General features: G+C 40.8%; 2 protein-coding genes across 2 annotated transcripts; one reads left to right on the top strand and one right to left on the bottom strand.

Annotated features, from left to right (window-relative positions):
- Window positions 1–5050: 5050 nt before the first annotated feature.
- On the top strand, window positions 5051–9321 carry LOC145421438 (uncharacterized). Its single transcript, XM_080291771.1, has 5 exons — window positions 5051–5570; window positions 5816–5982; window positions 6105–6303; window positions 6403–6493; window positions 8928–9321. Exons 1-5 carry the CDS (start codon window positions 5439–5441, stop codon window positions 9119–9121), a joined length of 783 nt encoding a protein of 260 aa, XP_080147897.1. The 5' UTR covers window positions 5051–5438; the 3' UTR covers window positions 9122–9321.
- LOC145421439 (serine/threonine-protein kinase pim-1-like) lies at window positions 8057–13656 on the bottom strand. Its single transcript, XM_080291772.1, has 9 exons — window positions 12736–13656; window positions 12106–12342; window positions 11868–11993; window positions 11650–11744; window positions 11464–11511; window positions 11161–11379; window positions 10891–11071; window positions 10634–10804; window positions 8057–10544 (listed from the first exon to the last, which is right to left on the bottom strand). The coding sequence occupies exons 1-9, from the start codon at window positions 12794–12796 to the stop codon at window positions 10453–10455; spliced, it is 1230 nt and encodes a 409-aa protein (XP_080147898.1). The 5' UTR covers window positions 12797–13656; the 3' UTR covers window positions 8057–10452.
- Window positions 13657–18947: the final 5291 nt, after the last annotated feature.

Raw genomic sequence — 18947 nt, 5'->3', positions numbered from 1 at the left:
TCATTCCTGGCATTCTACTGCGGTGGCTGAAAGTAGACACCAAGCATTATCACTGTAACTGATGTAAATATTGGACTTGGAGGGGATTCGTCTGATAGACTGATGCAAACATTACTGTGAGGAAATTTTTGAATCTCCCAATTTTCTTTTTTTCTGAAAGAAAGAAAGTTGGTTACTGTATCACATTTGTATGGCAAGATGTGAATTCAGTATGCGTGTGTGTTTGTGTCAGAGAGGAGTTTATCTGAGCCAGGGGTAAAGCAGGAGGTCCTCCAGCATTGGGCACTTCTCCAGGACTTTGTTAAAACTTGTTTTCAAGACGTCTGAAATGAAAGAAGGACAAGAGATATCGAGATGATAATTCCAGTGATCCAAGCGATCACATTGATTTTCTGCAAAATTTTCTTTTTGAGAGTCATTCGGCTGGGCAGGGGGTATAACACATCTGCAATGCAGCAACATCTGCTCTCTGGGCCTGTGTGAGAGTGTTATCTCAATGGCGGGAATGAGGATGTTGGAATTTGGCATCTCAGGCACCAACTCATCTCTTTCCTTAACCGGGCTCACCAGAGATTGGTTTCAGCCTCTCTCCATGCTTTAAGGAGGTTGAGTTGATAAATCTGACTGGCCCCTCCCCTGTCTGACCCTATCTCTTCATAGTCAACACCAATGTTCTCACCGTGTGACCATGAACGGTCCTTACCACTTGGCAAGTAATTTCGAGCTAGAAGAAGGGAGTAAGACAAGCACTTTATGTCCCTGTGAAAATACAACTACATTTTATCAAATATCACTAAGCAGTCCTTACCTTTAAATACAGCCTGGTTTCTTTCTCTTTCTTTCTATATCTCTGAGTGAAGTTAGCTCTCATTCTTTCTCTTCCTGTGAAATACAGCAAGTAGAGCTTTAGATAGCAACACACTGTGACACAGTTAGTGTTTGTTGAGGTGATAGAAATGCTGCATTTGAAATTACCTGACACAACATTTTACTCCCTTTTATGTTCACTCCTTTTTTTCTGAAGTACCACAAATTATGGGCACGTGGGGTTGTTCTGGTGTTGTGCTAAAAATAAATAAATCAAAACTACAGTACATGGTTTGTTCTTTCATCTCTTTTTATGCGACATCCTCTACTGATTAAAACGCGACTGCCTTTCACTGTTTAGGCTCAAATCTCATTGTTTGAAGGCCTGCAGTGACGTGAAATATTAACTTCCCCCAAATGCGTTAAACCCAAAGTAACGAGTTTGTTTTGAAAATATACGGAGTGGAAACTACAGATATTTGTAGTTTTGTACGTCTTTCTTCCTCCACCAGAGGCCATAGGCGCTGTCGATCTTGTATGTCCTCCTGCGGCAACATCTCTGTGAAGCTGATGCCTTCTTGCTTGCAGGTTGAAGAATCTTTGGTGCGCCTCCACAATTCTTCTTTAATTCGCCTCTGTGTGAATAGAATAATGATGTTTCTGTTTCTGCCATCAACTTGTTTCCCTAAGCAGTGGACAATATCAACAGCCTCTTCTAAGTTCAAGTCAGGGGCAATCTTCTGAAGCGTTTGCAAAACCTTCACTCTAATGTTTTCGTCTTTGTCTTCCTTCATCCCTTTCAGTTTTAGGCACCACCTCATTCGGTAGCGCTCTTGTTCTCTCACTCTTCTTTTCAAGTCTTCGTTTTCTTTAAGCAGCAGTTCATTCGCATTTGCCAGTTTAACAACTTTCAGTTTGCAATCAGCTATCTCTGCAGCGTTAAACTCTACAGCCTTAGCCAAGCTGGCAACCATAGCTGCACTTTGTCTGTTTTGTTCCTTGATATCCTCCAGTTGTGCTTCAAATTTTTTGTCAAGTCCCATAATGGCTTCAAAAATAGTTTTATTGGAGATATCATCTTCCTTCGCTGAAGATTTTGTTCTTTTCTCCTCTGGCGGTTGTTTTCGTCTCCCTGTGAGGTGTCATGCCGAGCAGATATCAGAATTGAGTTCAAGCAAAGTTGACTCTTTTGGTGATTACAGTTTGTCCGGGCGGGCTGTGCGTCTTATTTCATCTGCAGACACGTCGTTGGATGAGGAACAGCTCATGTTGGCATCAGTGGCAGTCAGGATGGCGGCATCTTCCAGAGGGAAGGTCAGGTCGCTGGTCTCTCTGAGCAGGACGCTGTCCACCAACAAGCCCGGTTCCACGGCTGGAGATTACCCTCCTCCGGCTGAAGCCCCCGCTTTTCCCCCGAACAGCGAGCCAGCAGCGGCGCCTCAGCGGAGACCCAAAAGCAGCGGCTGCTCCGTGCTCCTCTTCCCCAGTCAGGGCAGCCAGTTTGTGGGCATGGGCAGAGGACTTTTGAAATACCCCAACATTAAAGAAATGTTCACCATAGCCCAGAAGATCCTGGGTTATGACCTGCTGTCTCTGTGTCTGGAGGGCCCCGAGGACGAGCTGCAGAAAACCCCAAAGTAAGTGCCAGATAAATGTCTGGAAAAGGACAATAACTGCAGGTCCTGCCTTCTTAAATGTGGCCATTTTATCTTTTAAAAAAAAAAATACTGCTACAGTAATATTAATTTATATTTAAAATGTGCGCACATTATGTATGAAGGTGTGGATGAATGATGCTTGTTGTAAGAAAGCATTTTGAGTGCCCAGTAGAAGAGCATCTTTCAAATGCAAAGTTTCTCATTTCAACTTTAATTACTGCACATGATTAAGGCAATAAGAGTAAATAAGGCTTCCAACAGTGGTTATTTCTTATTATCATATCTTATTTTTATTGGTTTTATCAGTAGATTGTTGTTTCACTCCCACCAAAAACATCACCGTAAATAATCTTCTGATTCTGAATGACCATTTAAAAAAATAAACAAATTGTTCTGAGTTAATTTCAGTTACGGATGTATCAGTGACGTAAATGATATATCGGTCATAATCGGGAGGCTGTTACATTTTTTTTTTTTTTACTTGTTTTGACTTGTCTTTTCTGGGGCGATGAACTTTGCAGAAGGTAGAAAGATTTCTTTTTTGGGGTCTTTTTGTGCATTTGTACAGTGGCGTGTCTAGAAAATTTTTGTTGGGGGGGCCAGGTAGGGGCACAGATTTGGAGAAGGGTGGCAGATGTAATTGGCAGATAATGTTAAAAAAAAATCTACCAACCGTTAACCATAATTCAATAACCCTGTAAACCTAATAACCGTAACCTTATTAGAATGAGATTTTAACCACTACGGTGCAAAGTGTTTAGATACTGTGTTGATTAAGTACAAAAGATACAATCAGTCAGTGTTTATTCAGCATTCAAGGACATCAATATTTGCATAGTATTTTTACTGACATGTAGTGCACATGTGTTTTGGGCAAAAACATTTTTGAATATTAAAATACGAACATTTTTAACATACAATTGGCAAATTAGCCAATTCCAATGCAAAACCAATGCCTGTTAAAAAAAAAAAGAAGATAATCTTCTCACAAACTGGTGTTTGATTTTGAAACAGGAAAAAAGTGGAGAAACAACTGAAAAGACTAACATTTGAATAAAACCTGAAAGCAAGTAAATACTTTATATGCTGCCTTACTTTAGTAATATTGAGAACAACACTGGCTGATGATGAAATGCAGTCAGCTGGCATGGTGACACTGCCAGTATTAACCTGCAGGGCTGGACTGGGACAAAAAATTGGGCATTTTCACTACAGACCGACCCACCAGGTATTAAAGCCATAAAGCCTTTGAATGAAAACAAATGCTGTTGTGACAGTGATGTACAGTCTTTTTGGTATATGTATGATTTCTATACATTTTACGTCAGATAAAAACTTTCTTCGCAAGATTCAGATAATTATTTAATAAAAGCTAGATATTTTAAATGAGAATAAAAAAGAAAAGTATTTCTTTATGCCCTCCTCTCCCTGTTAAAGCCCTACATGCCCCCTGGCAACACTTTGCTAGACCCGCCCCTGCACAGTTACCAGCTGTCAGCTACATAAAAAAGGATCCTGGTGTTATTTGTCTCTCAGAAACAGTTCATAACTTCAACTCATTCATGTCACCTAAAAGGTAAACCTGTTTCTCCATCACAGCTCTGATGATTCAGTAAGGACATCTCCTGGTTTCATCTTCATGTTTCCCTCTCACCACATCTCCAAACCGACATCATGACCAGCAGCTTTACAGCTGTGGCTCCAGCAAACATTCTAACTAAATAAATTCTAACAACAGCTGATCAAGCTTAAACGTGCTGCTGCTGTTTAGCGCGACATCTGCTGGTTTCCTCTTTCTGGCTCAAAGTGGGTGATAAACAAACAAGAGAGACGATCAGCTGATCATTGATCAGTTTCATGATTGAAGTAGCAACAGGAGAGAGAGGAGAGAGAATGAGAGGAGAAGAGGCAGCTGTGCAGCGTAAAGACAGAATAACTCCAGTTTTGTGTCTTTTTCCATTCTAGCTGAAGTCCGGGACAAACTGCGTCTCTTCTCAGCTCAATACCAAACGCGTAATATTTTCTCTGAATGAGGGACCATTCCATTTTTAAGGAGCTGTTGGCAACTCTACTAACTAACCTTATGAATAAAATAAAGTTCACTATCAGTAACATCATAGCAACCGAACAGCTGTATAAACTCGTCATGCTAGCTCACACAGTATGAGGTATTGTAACTGACTGTAAAAAGTCAGCACAACGAAAATAAACTCCACCTAAACTTGGTTTATATCTGACCCAGATAGACTGCAGGTCATAACTTCTTACCTGAAGTTCAGTTCACCTGACACTCGGACTGGTGGCCGCCTCGGGGCTCTCCTCCTGCCTCCCCTTCCCTCATCCACCTGCTGGCCTCTGTGGAAGCCCCGCCATAGCCACCACCAAACAACTGAGTTATTTTTACACATCTTATAACTCATAACTCTTATGTTAAGTGGGGGAACTTGCACAATCAGTGGCTAACTAAATACTTTTTTGCCCCACTGTACACTCACTGGCCAAATTTTTGTTAGATACACCTGTTGAGCTGCTCATTAGGTCAAATACCTAATCAGCCTATCACATAGCAGCAGCTCAGTGCATTTAGGCATGTATACATTAATAAGATGACCTGCTGAAGGTCAAAGGGGATTTAAATGACTTTGAACATGCATTGTTGTTTGTGTCGGACAGGCTTGTCTGAGTATTTCAGAAACTGTACAACCATCTAACCGGTTTATAGAAAATGGTCTGAAATGGAGGAAATCTCCTGTGAGCAGCACTTCTCTGGGAAAAAATCACTTGTTGGTGCCAAAGATCAAAAGCGGAATGAGCAGATTACTTACAGCTGTAAGGAAAGCAACATGAACTCAAATACCCACTTACTTCAACCAAGTTATCAAGAAGAGCACCGCTGAAAGCACAATACGTTGAACCTCGAAGCTGATGGCCTAGTGTCACCTGCTGGATAGAGGTGAAAACACAAAGCAAACAATGTCTCTTTCATCTGTTTCACAGCATGCACGGGAACTGGAAACTCGCCGAAGGGAGGCAGAGGAGAGAGAGCGGAGGAAGCAGAGGGAGGTGCAGCTGGAACTGGAAAGACAGCTGAAAGAGGCTGTGATGGTAAAAAAAAAAGTTTTCCACTTGACACCAATTATGTACAGAGTCTTTTCTCCTTGACTTTGATCTTTGAGAACTCCAGCAAAATGTTGACTGTCATTATAAAATTCACACCTAGTCTTTAATGATTTGGAAAAATGGTTATGACAGTCCAGGAAAAGGTAATTCAGGAATAGGTCAGTTTATACCGCTCTGTTGGTGCATCTGTTTATGTAGCTGTGTGTGTGTGTGTGTGTGTGTGTGCATAGATAAAAGACAGCATGCAGGCTGAGATGCAGGTGAAGGAAAAGGAGGCTGAACAACAGAAGAAGAGGATCAGGGAGCTGGAGCTGACACAGCAGCAGCTGGAAGTTGCCCTTAATATGGAGATCCAGGCTCGGCTGGAGGAGGAGAGGGCCAGACTGGAGCTTGAGCGGTAACAATGGATTTCTAACTCTTATTATGGCCCTTTATTATTTTATTTGTGATGGAGATCTGAGATATCCATGAGAAGTATTAACATTTTCAGTTGCTTCTTCCCTTTTTCCCCTCCTTCAGGTTGCTGCAGGCTGAAGATGAAAAGAGGAAACATTTCCAGCTCCTCCAGGAGCAGCAACGTACAATGCAAAACCTCAGCCCCATACAGGAGCTGTCAGATGGCAGTCCCGATGAGGACACCCCCTCAGCCCTCAACTCTGCCTCTCAGGAGCTCCAGGATCTGCAGGCATCTCGCCAAAGAAGTCACCAGCGTCTGGAGGTGAACAAGTTTGTTTTGACTGGCTTTGTGAGCAGCATCTTATTTAGTGCTCTTCTAAAACAACACTGATGAAGATGCCTGCATGATTTTTGTTTCCAGGAGGTTCAGGAGAGGCTGAGGAATGCCAGTCAACAGGTACGGCACTGGAACATCCAGCTGAACCGACTGATGACCCCCATTACTCCTGCAGGTGCGGTATTCACTTTGCCTCTTTGCAGCACAGACTTCTGGAACAGAGTGTTAGTATAGTTAATAACAGTGTAGACCAGGGTGTCAAACTCAAATACACAGTGGGCCAAAATTCAAAACTGGATCAAAGTCGCAGGCTAACGTTAATATTTATTGAAATATATTTATTCCTCCAGATATAAGAATGAATCTTTTCTTATGGACTCAAACACATTTTGCTGAAAAACTGAATATGGAACAAGCAAAGCTTAATACTAAACAATATATATATTAGCTGTATAATACCAGTAGGCCAGCTCTAATAGTAATTTGGTATGGCTTCGCGGGCCAAATGTAATTAGGCCAGAGTTTGACACCTATGGTGTAGACCATATAATCTGTCAGATAATTGCATTAAAATGCTACAAAAGGCACCTACCCCCAAACATGTCAAGAGATTCATTCAGTGACTTGAATGAAAGAATCTGACTCACCTCAAGTTAATTAAAATTAAAAATAAATCTTATTATGATTTAAACACGGAAATCTTAAAACGAAAAATAAGCGCATGCACAGTTGTTACAGGCTGCAAACATGTTTTATACTGCTTTGAAGTCTGGGACAGCATCATAAGAGGCATAACTGATCTCACCATAGTCCCATGAAGACTCAAGATGAGTGTTTTCACGACTGCCATCTTGGTGTTTTGAAATCAGGCATGATGAATGAAGGGAAGAACTGTCTGTTAAGGTTCTCAGTCGTTCAGGTCATCGTAGTCTAAGGAGCTTGGAAAGAAAAGCATCTGGACTTCTTTAAGTTTCTTGAAGAGCATTTCACCTCTCATTCAAGAAGCTTCTTCAGTTCTCTGAAGAAATTCTGAACTGAAGAAGCTTCTCAGATGAGAAGTGAAACATCTTCAAGAAACTTAAAGAAGTCCAGATGCTTTTCTTTCCAAGCTCCTTAGACTGTAGTTAAACTTCACACACTGGACTTGTCAGTCACACATCCTTCGCCAGTAGGCATTCCCAGAATGATCTTTCCCCTTCTGACGCTTAGAATGACCAAATATGTGCAAAATGGACAATTCCACATGCCACCATGTCAGTCTTTTATTAAATATGACATGAAACAAATGACTGAGCCATTAAATTTGTCACAAAGGTGTTCACCTAATTCCAGGCAAATGGAATAGACTTCTATGGGACCATAAGTCTTTTTGCACTTTGACATTTGTTTTACTTTTCAGATCTGTAACCTATAACTTTTATACTGTATGTGTTTTGATCATAGGAGTCTACTTACTTACTTTTAGCACGTTTAGCAGATGATGTTGGCTTCTTTTTTCAGTACTGGAGCTTCCTGCTCATTGAAGACTTTTCTAAAAGGAAATGCTTAATCCAAAATGGCGTTTTAAGGGCTTGGATTAATGTCAATTTCAGCAAATATTCTTTCTTATGTTAAAAGAACATGGATCTCTGTCAGTGATAACTTCTGACTTTATAACTCAAATTTTAAGAGAGAGCTTCACTGCTAAGCTCTCATCTGTGTGGGTGTCACGGTTCGCTTGAGGACTCACACGCAGGACTCAGAGGCACAGTCAGTATTTATTACAGTTCCACCAGGTGTATATACAAACAGTGCAGGGGATAGTGCTATATACAAAGCGGTGACAGGGAAAAGGCTCTGGGGAAATCCAGGTAGGGAAAAGACACTTGCTCCTCTTCTGACTCTCTCTCCAAACACCGCTCGGGGGATGCAGAGTCGGGTCCAGGGGATCTATGTACAGAAGGAAACACACGTTAGAGGTTTTGCACAGGGAAGCAAAAGAGAACTTGCTCAGAGCCGGGCTGCACTGACGCCAGTCACACACAACGATCCAGTGATGAGTAGAAGCCACTCCCTGGCTTAAATGCTGGCTGCACTGATGAGGCCCAGGTGTTTCCTCCTCAGAGGGGCGTGGGCCGAGGGCGTGAACCCACCATGAGTTCCGCCCTGGCGAGAGAGAGAGAGAGAACACTACTAGTCAGCGGCCTGCTGATCCCCTGGCCGTGACAGTGGGGTTCAAATCCCTTATTCAGATTAAGATTTTATGTGACATTACATTGGCAAAAATTACATTTACTTGAATAATGTGAGTATTGGAGTAAGTACTTGAGTAGTTTTTGAATAACTTTAATTTTGTAATGTGCATATTTTATGAATAATGATGTTTCAATACTTTAATCTACTGAATAAGTAAGAATTAGACTTAATAATCTTTTTACTTTAAAAAGGGAAATTGTGTACAATCTTTTATTCTCCAAAATGCACATAATAAAAATGTTTTGGGGAATGTATGTGCTTTTTAAAAACCAATTGCTTCTTACTTGATGCATGCTATAACTTTCAGCAAAACTGAACTAAAATGTGTTAACAAGCTTACCAAATAAGAAATGTTTTGTGAATTTTCTTTGCAGAGCGACTGGAAAGCCGGCTGTTATCAAAGCCCACATGCCCTAAAAAGGAGGCCAGTAATGAGTTCATCACTAAGTTTAAGATAAGAGTTGATCAGAATAGAGGCGATGATGAAAGTCTGGAGCATCAGTTGGAGGCTGCCAACCTGTCTGATGAATCGTTCGAGGCCCAGACAGAAGTCAACGGACAAATATGATCACAGACATTTTAAAAACGCCAGTTGAGAGTTAAGGGGGAAAAATATTGTAATAAGTATATATTTGAATTGCACACTAAGATATAAAGTGATGGCAGCGAGCACAGTGTTGCAGGATTTAATTAAAAACACATCTGACTAAGACCAACTGAAATTTAGAGTTGTGTATAATAAAGTTTATTCATGATTAATAAAACAAATCTGTAATAATTTTCTTTCTCTTTTGTCCAGCTGAATCTCGCTACAGCTTAAATAAAAGAAAAGAATGTGTTTTGAATATATTAAACTATTCTCTCTGTATCTATATAGATATATATGTGTATTCGTACCCTTTTTTCATCATCTAGTTTCCTGTGCCAGATCTTCTACTGATCCACTGAGGCAGACATGTAAAAAACATGAACTAAAGCATATTTCTGTATATAAACAGGACTTTAAATCTTTATCAACAGCTACTTTAGAGGAAATTCTTCAATAAACTGCAACCAAAGGCTCAACTCAGAGGACAAAACCCAACCTGTTATAAATAGTGTGACACCAAACTTTCTCTTGTGTAAAGTTACAAATAGGAGTAATTATCCACAGAAGCTTTTATACATAATGAAGTTATAATTCGTCCTGTAGAAATTGTACATTTAAGCTATATAGTTCCCTCTGTGATAACTCTGCTATGAATGCCTCTTATTAACTTTTATGCTTTTACAACCCACTATGAGCAAACACTCAGCAACAGTGGGAAGGAAAAACTCCCTTCTTGAAGGAAAAAACCTCTGGTAGAACCTGGAAATCTGTCTAAACTAGTTGGGGGTTAGAGCAACAGATGCAAGTCTTCAGATCATTTGCAGTGTGACTGTCTTTGTGCACACTTTAACCTGATTCAGTTTTCTTATTTGTCAAAATGCACCATGGGTAAAAAAAAACCAAACAAAACAAAATAGTAATGAAGGAGAATCCTCAGCAAAGATGAATTAAACAAGTTTTATTTTGATCCAATTTTACTTTAAGTAAAACACATCTTTATTTGATGACTTTAATGTCATCAAATAAAGACAGTTTTGATGGAGCTCCTGACCCGGCCCAAGCTCTCTATGAAGACGAGGAAAAACTCCCCAGGGGGCCAGATCGATGGGAAGAAACCTCGGGAAAGCCCATTCAAAGAGAGATCCCCTTTCCTGGGATGGCTGGGGGGGTTACAGGAAGTCCGAAAAAGCTAATTTTTTATTTATTTATTTTTTAAGATTGACCCATTCCTGTCCAACAGAAAAAAGAAAGGAGGTTACCACAATGTATCACACTTATATGATAAGGTGTGAATTGTGTGTTTGTGTGTGTTATCTTAGCCAGGGGTGAAGCTGGAGCTCCTCCAGTGTTGGGCGCTTCTCCGGGGCTATAGTTAAACATGCCTCCAAGAAATTCTGGCATTCTTGAAAGAAAGAAAAGATCAAAAAGATGAAGATGATAGTTCTAGTGATCCAAGGCATCAGTGAATCTGGAAGTGTGAAGTTTTCTTACCTGTGGACAGACGCTTTTTGATGCTCAGTTTCTTTGCGAGGAACCTCTCGGTACTAAAGTGCCGTGCATGAAGCGCTTCATACAACACCACTCCCATTTGCCACACCGTGGTGGGTCCACACCTGTAGCAGCTCCTCCTGTACCACTCGGGAGGGGTGTGAAGAGGAGTGCCTAACAAACAGACACAATTACAATTTCTTCTAAAACAAAAGACACAAATTGTTACATCTGTGAAAAGCAGGAGCAGAATATGTTACCATAGAAGACGCGATACAGAGATCGCTGTTTAACAAAGCAGCTCAGTCCAAAGTCAATGATGCGAACTCGAGGCACATCGGAGCCGGTCTCAATCAGAATGTTTTCTCCCTTGATGTCCCGATGAAAGATGTGTTTATCCTCAAGTTCCTTTACAGCATCAACGAGTTGCTTCAGAATGACCTGGAAAAGATGAAAAACACAATAATGAGTTAATGCTTTTCTGCCTTGATTGAATGCTGTACAGTCTAAGGCTCTCCCAGTCAACCTACCTTGGCCTTGTCCTCTGGTAAGGTTCTTCCATATTCTGCTTTGTATTTTTGCAGGTCCACAGCGGGGACAGGTCTCTCCAGCACCAGGATCAGCTCTTTGCCGAGGTCGAACCACTCCAGCAAGGACACAGGTGCTGATATTCCCACTGACCCTTCTGCTTCACCTGCAAGTTTAACCATAATGGCCACTTCCACCGAGAGCATCTTCCCGCTTTCATCCTGAAATATTACAACAAAGTGGATGATGAGGAACGCCGCATTCAATCCAGTAATGTAAAACTAATTCAAGTGTTGGACGCTTACCGCCACTTTGCAGTAGACTTTATTTTTGGGAATGTGTTTGATGGCAACCTAGAAGACACAGAGCATTGGTGAGCATTTCCTCAGTATGACATAATGAAAGGTGGAAACACAGCAGACGTCTCAGTTTACGATATTATCCATTATCTGCGTCACTGCCTGTGTTACTACCATCATCTGAACACTTACTGGAAAACGATCTTCTATCCGGTAGCCAGAAAACACTGCTCCGCAGCCTCCTTCTCCGAGCTGGTGCTCCTCCACATATCTGGCTTGGAATTCACCTGAACAGACAAAACAGCAAATCTTGTTTTATTACAGCTGTGACACAAATTACTCTCCTCTGTAGCCTAAATGTTCCTTTTGCCCTTCCCCTGAATATAAAACCCAAGCTGCTTGCTACTTACGTTTTTGGTCTGCCACTGATTTTTTGTCCTGGTCCACATTCCTTTTTTTTTTCTTGGGTGGCTCTCTATCGTCTCCCGTGGCCTTTCTTTTGCCATGTTTTGCGCACACCTGTTTGTTGTTCAAGTCTGGAGATGTGGAAAACACCAAAAGCACATCAGCTCACTGGATGATAGACACAAACACTAAACACCAATATCTTAAACCTAGCAACCACACTTATTCAACTAATTAGCCTACCTTTACCAGAGTCCAACGAGGAGGATGCTTGCTCCTTGTCACCGCTCATATGGTCAAGAAGTTTAGCCCTCTTTGCTTTCTTTGTTGTGTCCTCTTCATCTTGCACAACCTTGCGCTTCACTCCTTTGACCACATCTGAGCTGGTGGAAGGACCAGCCTGCTCAGCGACCCTCCTCCTTTTCATTGGGGTCTTCTTTTCAGGACTGGCCTTTCTTTTAGCAGTCCTGCTCTTACGATCTATAAACGACAACAACACAGTGGTGAAAAAGAGTCCCCGACATCAAGACTGGAAGCAGTTTGATGGCAAAGAATTTGAAATTGCTTTTGCTTAAATGATCACAAGTTTAATCTTGGGATGAAAAAAAAAAACTGATCAGTGCGAGTTGATACTAGGTTTACTAAGTCTTAGATCTTGATGACACTTGTTGGTCTGTTTTTACTGTTGAGTCCAAGAATAAACTTATTACATTATTTTACCAAAAGACCGGTAACCTTTCTTTGATTAGACATCTTGTATTAAAGCTATTTTCAATTAAACATATGATTCAATTGCTCCAAAAATGATTCACACAGTGTCAACATTTCTAGGATTTGGATTTTACCAGGATTTGATTTTATTATTTTACTTACCTTGATCTCCCGAATCTTTCTTATCGGCTGGAGTGGCAATTTTTCTTGTTTCCTTTTTCATTGTAATTTCGGAGACCCTTTAAAATCGAAAATGTAAACCGTAATGAGCTAAGATTGAGTTAATACTCCTTCAAATGTGCACCCTTCAAATGCTTGACTTTTCTAACTGAATTCTGTAAGCTTTATAAGTAAACTCTGGAAACTACGGCAACACAACATAGAATCTTGCCTTTCAGTGACTTCACTGACTGCCAGCAGTTCAAAGTAGTTTACAGAAAAACACTGGCAGACAAAGCCATAATATTTCATATAATTCAATCATTTCATATCAATTAAACAGTTTCTTTCATTATCTTTCATCATTTGTATAAAGACCTCATGTATGGATGACAGTATGAAGATTTGTGGTTGACCACACACATTATAATAAACACAGTGTCAGCTACATTGTCATCTGATTTAAAGTATTTATTATGTACATTTAACTGTCATGGTAGTGAGTCTGTGACCCAGTGTTTTGTGTTTGTTCATTTATATTCATTGATTATTCTTATGTATGTTTTTGGTTCTCTTTATTGTTTTCTTCTTGTGTTATATTCTTAGGCTTTAGGTTTCTGTTACTTTGCCTTGCCCCTGTGTCCCACGTGTCATGTCTAGTCACTCTTGTTTCCATGTTCCCCAATTTCTCCCCAGTCAGTCATGTCTCTGTGTCAACTCTGTCTTTGTAAAAGTCTCTTGTTTGCTGTTTTACTTTGATAGTCATGTGTGCTGTGTTAGTGTTTTCATGTCTGTGAAGGTTCTCAGTCATCTAGGTCATCGTAGTCTAAGGAGTTTGGAAAGAAAGCGTCTGGACTTGAAGTTGCTTGAAGATGTTTCACCTTCTCGGATGAAAAGAACTTAAACTTTGCTTGAACGTCTTCAAGCAACTTAAAGAAGTGCAGACGTTTTCTTTCTAAGCTCCTTAGACTATGTTAGTGTTTTCAGTTTTCCTTCCCCATGGTCTTGTTGTTTGTGATTTCTCGCAGCTGTGCTCTCATCCTGTGTCTTATTCCCTCATTTATCCCTCTGTGTATTTAAGCCCATTGTTTTCCTCTGTTTGCTGTTGGGTTATCTGTGTGACAATTAAATGAAATAGCAAATGCAACTACAATTTCAATGAGATTCATTCCTGGCATTCTACTGCGGTGGCTGAAAGTAGACACCAAGCATTATCACTGTAACTGATGTAAATATTGGACTTGGAGGGGATTCGTCTGATAGACTGATGCAAACATTACTGTGAGGAAATTTTTGAATCTCCCAATTTTCTTTTTTTCTGAAAGAAAGAAAGTTGGTTACTGTATCACATTTGTATGGCAAGATGTGAATTCAGTATGCGTGTGTGTTTGTGTCAGAGAGGAGTTTATCTGAGCCAGGGGTAAAGCAGGAGGTCCTCCAGCATTGGGCACTTCTCCAGGACTTTGTTAAAACTTGTTTTCAAGACGTCTGAAATGAAAGAAGGACAAGAGATATCGAGATGATAATTCCAGTGATCCAAGCGATCACATTGATTTTCTGCAAAATTTTCTTTTTGAGAGTCATTCGGCTGGGCAGGGGGTATAACACATCTGCAATGCAGCAACATCTGCTCTCTGGGCCTGTGTGAGAGTGTTATCTCAATGGCGGGAATGAGGATGTTGGAATTTGGCATCTCAGGCACCAACTCATCTCTTTCCTTAACCGGGCTCACCAGAGATTGGTTTCAGCCTCTCTCCATGCTTTAAGGAGGTTGAGTTGATAAATCTGACTGGCCCCTCCCCTGTCTGACCCTATCTCTTCATAGTCAACACCAATGTTCTCACCGTGTGACCATGAACGGTCCTTACCACTTGGCAAGTAATTTCGAGCTAGAAGAAGGGAGTAAGACAAGCACTTTATGTCCCTGTGAAAATACAACTACATTTTATCAAATATCACTAAGCAGTCCTTACCTTTAAATACAGCCTGGTTTCTTTCTCTTTCTTTCTATATCTCTGAGTGAAGTTAGCTCTCATTCTTTCTCTTCCTGTGAAATACAGCAAGTAGAGCTTTAGATAGCAACACACTGTGACACAGTTAGTGTTTGTTGAGGTGATAGAAATGCTGCATTTGAAATTACCTGACACAACATTTTACTCCCTTTTATGTTCACTCCTTTTTTTCTGAAGTACCACAAATTATGGGCACGTGGGGTTGTTCTGGTGTTGTGCTAAAAATAAATAAATCAAAACTACAGTACATGGTTTGTTCTTTCATCTCTTTTTATGCGACATCCTCTACTGATTAAAACGCGACTGCCTTTCACTGTTTAGGCTCAAATCTCATTGTTTGAAGGCCTGCAGTGACGTGAAATATTAACTTCCCCCAAATGCGTTAAACCCAAAGTAACGAGTTTGTTTTGAAAATATACGGAGTGGAAACTACAGATATTTGTAGTTTTGTACGTCTTTCTTCCTCCACCAGAGGCCATAGGCGCTGTCGATCTTGTATGTCCTCCTGCGGCAACATCTCTGTGAAGCTGATGCCTTCTTGCTTGCAGGTTGAAGAATCTTTGGTGCGCCTCCACAATTCTTCTTTAATTCGCCTCTGTGTGAATAGAATAATGATGTTTCTGTTTCTGCCATCAACTTGTTTCCCTAAGCAGTGGACAATATCAACAGCCTCTTCTAAGTTCAAGTCAGGGGCAATCTTCTGAAGCGTTTGCAAAACCTTCACTCTAATGTTTTCGTCTTTGTCTTCCTTCATCCCTTTCAGTTTTAGGCACCACCTCATTCGGTAGCGCTCTTGTTCTCTCACTCTTCTTTTCAAGTCTTCGTTTTCTTTAAGCAGCAGTTCATTCGCATTTGCCAGTTTAACAACTTTCAGTTTGCAATCAGCTATCTCTGCAGCGTTAAACTCTACAGCCTTAGCCAAGCTGGCAACCATAGCTGCACTTTGTCTGTTTTGTTCCTTGATATCCTCCAGTTGTGCTTCAAATTTTTTGTCAAGTCCCATAATGGCTTCAAAAATAGTTTTATTGGAGATATCATCTTCCTTCGCTGAAGATTTTGTTCTTTTCTCCTCTGGCGGTTGTTTTCGTCTCCCTGTGAGGTGTCATGCCGAGCAGATATCAGAATTGAGTTCAAGCAAAGTTGACTCTTTTGGTGATTACAGTTTGTCCGGGCGGGCTGTGCGTCTTATTTCATCTGCAGACACGTCGTTGGATGAGGAACAGCTCATGTTGGCATCAGTGGCAGTCAGGATGGCGGCATCTTCCAGAGGGAAGGTCAGGTCGCTGGTCTCTCTGAGCAGGACGCTGTCCACCAACAAGCCCGGTTCCACGGCTGGAGATTACCCTCCTCCGGCTGAAGCCCCCGCTTTTCCCCCGAACAGCGAGCCAGCAGCGGCGCCTCAGCGGAGACCCAAAAGCAGCGGCTGCTCCGTGCTCCTCTTCCCCAGTCAGGGCAGCCAGTTTGTGGGCATGGGCAGAGGACTTTTGAAATACCCCAACATTAAAGAAATGTTCACCATAGCCCAGAAGATCCTGGGTTATGACCTGCTGTCTCTGTGTCTGGAGGGCCCCGAGGACGAGCTGCAGAAAACCCCAAAGTAAGTGCCAGATAAATGTCTGGAAAAGGACAATAACTGCAGGTCCTGCCTTCTTAAATGTGGCCATTTTATCTTTTAAAAAAAAAAATACTGCTACAGTAATATTAATTTATATTTAAAATGTGCGCACATTATGTATGAAGGTGTGGATGAATGATGCTTGTTGTAAGAAAGCATTTTGAGTGCCCAGTAGAAGAGCATCTTTCAAATGCAAAGTTTCTCATTTCAACTTTAATTACTGCACATGATTAAGGCAATAAGAGTAAATAAGGCTTCCAACAGTGGTTATTTCTTATTATCATATCTTATTTTTATTGGTTTTATCAGTAGATTGTTGTTTCACTCCCACCAAAAACATCACCGTAAATAATCTTCTGATTCTGAATGACCATTTAAAAAAATAAACAAATTGTTCTGAGTTAATTTCAGTTACGGATGTATCAGTGACGTAAATGATATATCGGTCATAATCGGGAGGCTGTTACATTTTTTTTTTTTTTACTTGTTTTGACTTGTCTTTTCTGGGGCGATGAACTTTGCAGAAGGTAGAAAGATTTCTTTTTTGGGGTCTTTTTGTGCATTTGTACAGTGGCGTGTCTAGAAAATTTTTGTTGGGGGGGCCAGGTAGGGGCACAGATTTGGAGAAGGGTGGCAGATGTAATTGGCAGATAATGTTAAAAAAAAATCTACCAACCGTTAACCATAATTCAATAACCCTGTAAACCTAATAACCGTAACCTTATTAGAATGAGATTTTAACCACTACGGTGCAAAGTGTTTAGATACTGTGTTGATTAAGTACAAAAGATACAATCAGTCAGTGTTTATTCAGCATTCAAGGACATCAATATTTGCATAGTATTTTTACTGACATGTAGTGCACATGTGTTTTGGGCAAAAACATTTTTGAATATTAAAATACGAACATTTTTAACATACAATTGGCAAATTAGCCAATTCCAATGCAAAACCAATGCCTGTTAAAAAAAAAAAGAAGATAATCTTCTCACAAACTGGTGTTTGATTTTGAAACAGGAAAAAAGTGGAGAAACAACTGAAAAGACTAACATTTGAATAAAACCTGAAAGCAAGTAAATACTTTATATGCTGCCTTACTTTAGTAATATTGAGAACAACACTGGCTGATGATGAAATGCAGTCAGCTGGCATGGTGACACTGCCAGTATTAACCTGCAGGGCTGGACTGGGACAAAAAATTGGGCATTTTCACTACAGACCGACCCACCAGGTATTAAAGCCATAAAGCCTTTGAATGAAAACAAATGCTGTTGTGACAGTGATGTACAGTCTTTTTGGTATATGTATGATTTCTATACATTTTACGTCAGATAAAAACTTTCTTCGCAAGATTCAGATAATTATTTAATAAAAGCTAGATATTTTAAATGAGAATAAAAAAGAAAAGTATTTCTTTATGCCCTCCTCTCCCTGTTAAAGCCCTACATGCCCCCTGGCAACACTTTGCTAGACCCGCCCCTGCACAGTTACCAGCTGTCAGCTACATAAAAAAGGATCCTGGTGTTATTTGTCTCTCAGAAACAGTTCATAACTTCAACTCATTCATGTCACCTAAAAGGTAAACCTGTTTCTCCATCACAGCTCTGATGATTCAGTAAGGACATCTCCTGGTTTCATCTTCATGTTTCCCTCTCACCACATCTCCAAACCGACATCATGACCAGCAGCTTTACAGCTGTGGCTCCAGCAAACATTCTAACTAAATAAATTCTAACAACAGCTGATCAAGCTTAAACGTGCTGCTGCTGTTTAGCGCGACATCTGCTGGTTTCCTCTTTCTGGCTCAAAGTGGGTGATAAACAAACAAGAGAGACGATCAGCTGATCATTGATCAGTTTCATGATTGAAGTAGCAACAGGAGAGAGAGGAGAGAGAATGAGAGGAGAAGAGGCAGCTGTGCAGCGTAAAGACAGAATAACTCCAGTTTTGTGTCTTTTTCCATTCTAGCTGAAGTCCGGGACAAACTGCGTCTCTTCTCAGCTCAATACCAAACGCGTAATATTTTCTCTGAATGAGGGACCATTCCATTTTTAAGGAGCTGTTGGCAACTCTACTAACTAACCTTATGAATAAAATAAAGTTCACTATCAGTAACATCATAGCAACCGAACAGCTGTATAAACTCGTCATGCTAGCTCACACAGTATGAGGTATTGTAACTGACTGTAAAAAGTCAGCACAACGAAAATAAACTCCACCTAAACTTGGTTTATATCTGACCCAGATAGACTGCAGGTCATAACTTCTTACCTGAAGTTCAGTTCACCTGACACTCGGACTGGTGGCCGCCTCGGGGCTCTCCTCCTGCCTCCCCTTCCCTCATCCACCTGCTGGCCTCTGTGGAAGCCCCGCCATAGCCACCACCAAACAACTGAGTTATTTTTACACATCTTATAACTCATAACTCTTATGTTAAGTGGGGGAACTTGCACAATCAGTGGCTAACTAAATACTTTTTTGCCCCACTGTACACTCACTGGCCAAATTTTTGTTAGATACACCTGTTGAGCTGCTCATTAGGTCAAATACCTAATCAGCCTATCACATAGCAGCAGCTCAGTGCATTT

Source organism: Astatotilapia calliptera, chromosome 17 (assembly GCF_964374335.1).
Source record: "Astatotilapia calliptera chromosome 17, fAstCal68.1, whole genome shotgun sequence".
Taxonomy (NCBI): Eukaryota; Metazoa; Chordata; class Actinopteri; order Cichliformes; family Cichlidae; genus Astatotilapia; species Astatotilapia calliptera.
This window is presented reverse-complemented; position numbering and strand designations above follow the sequence as displayed.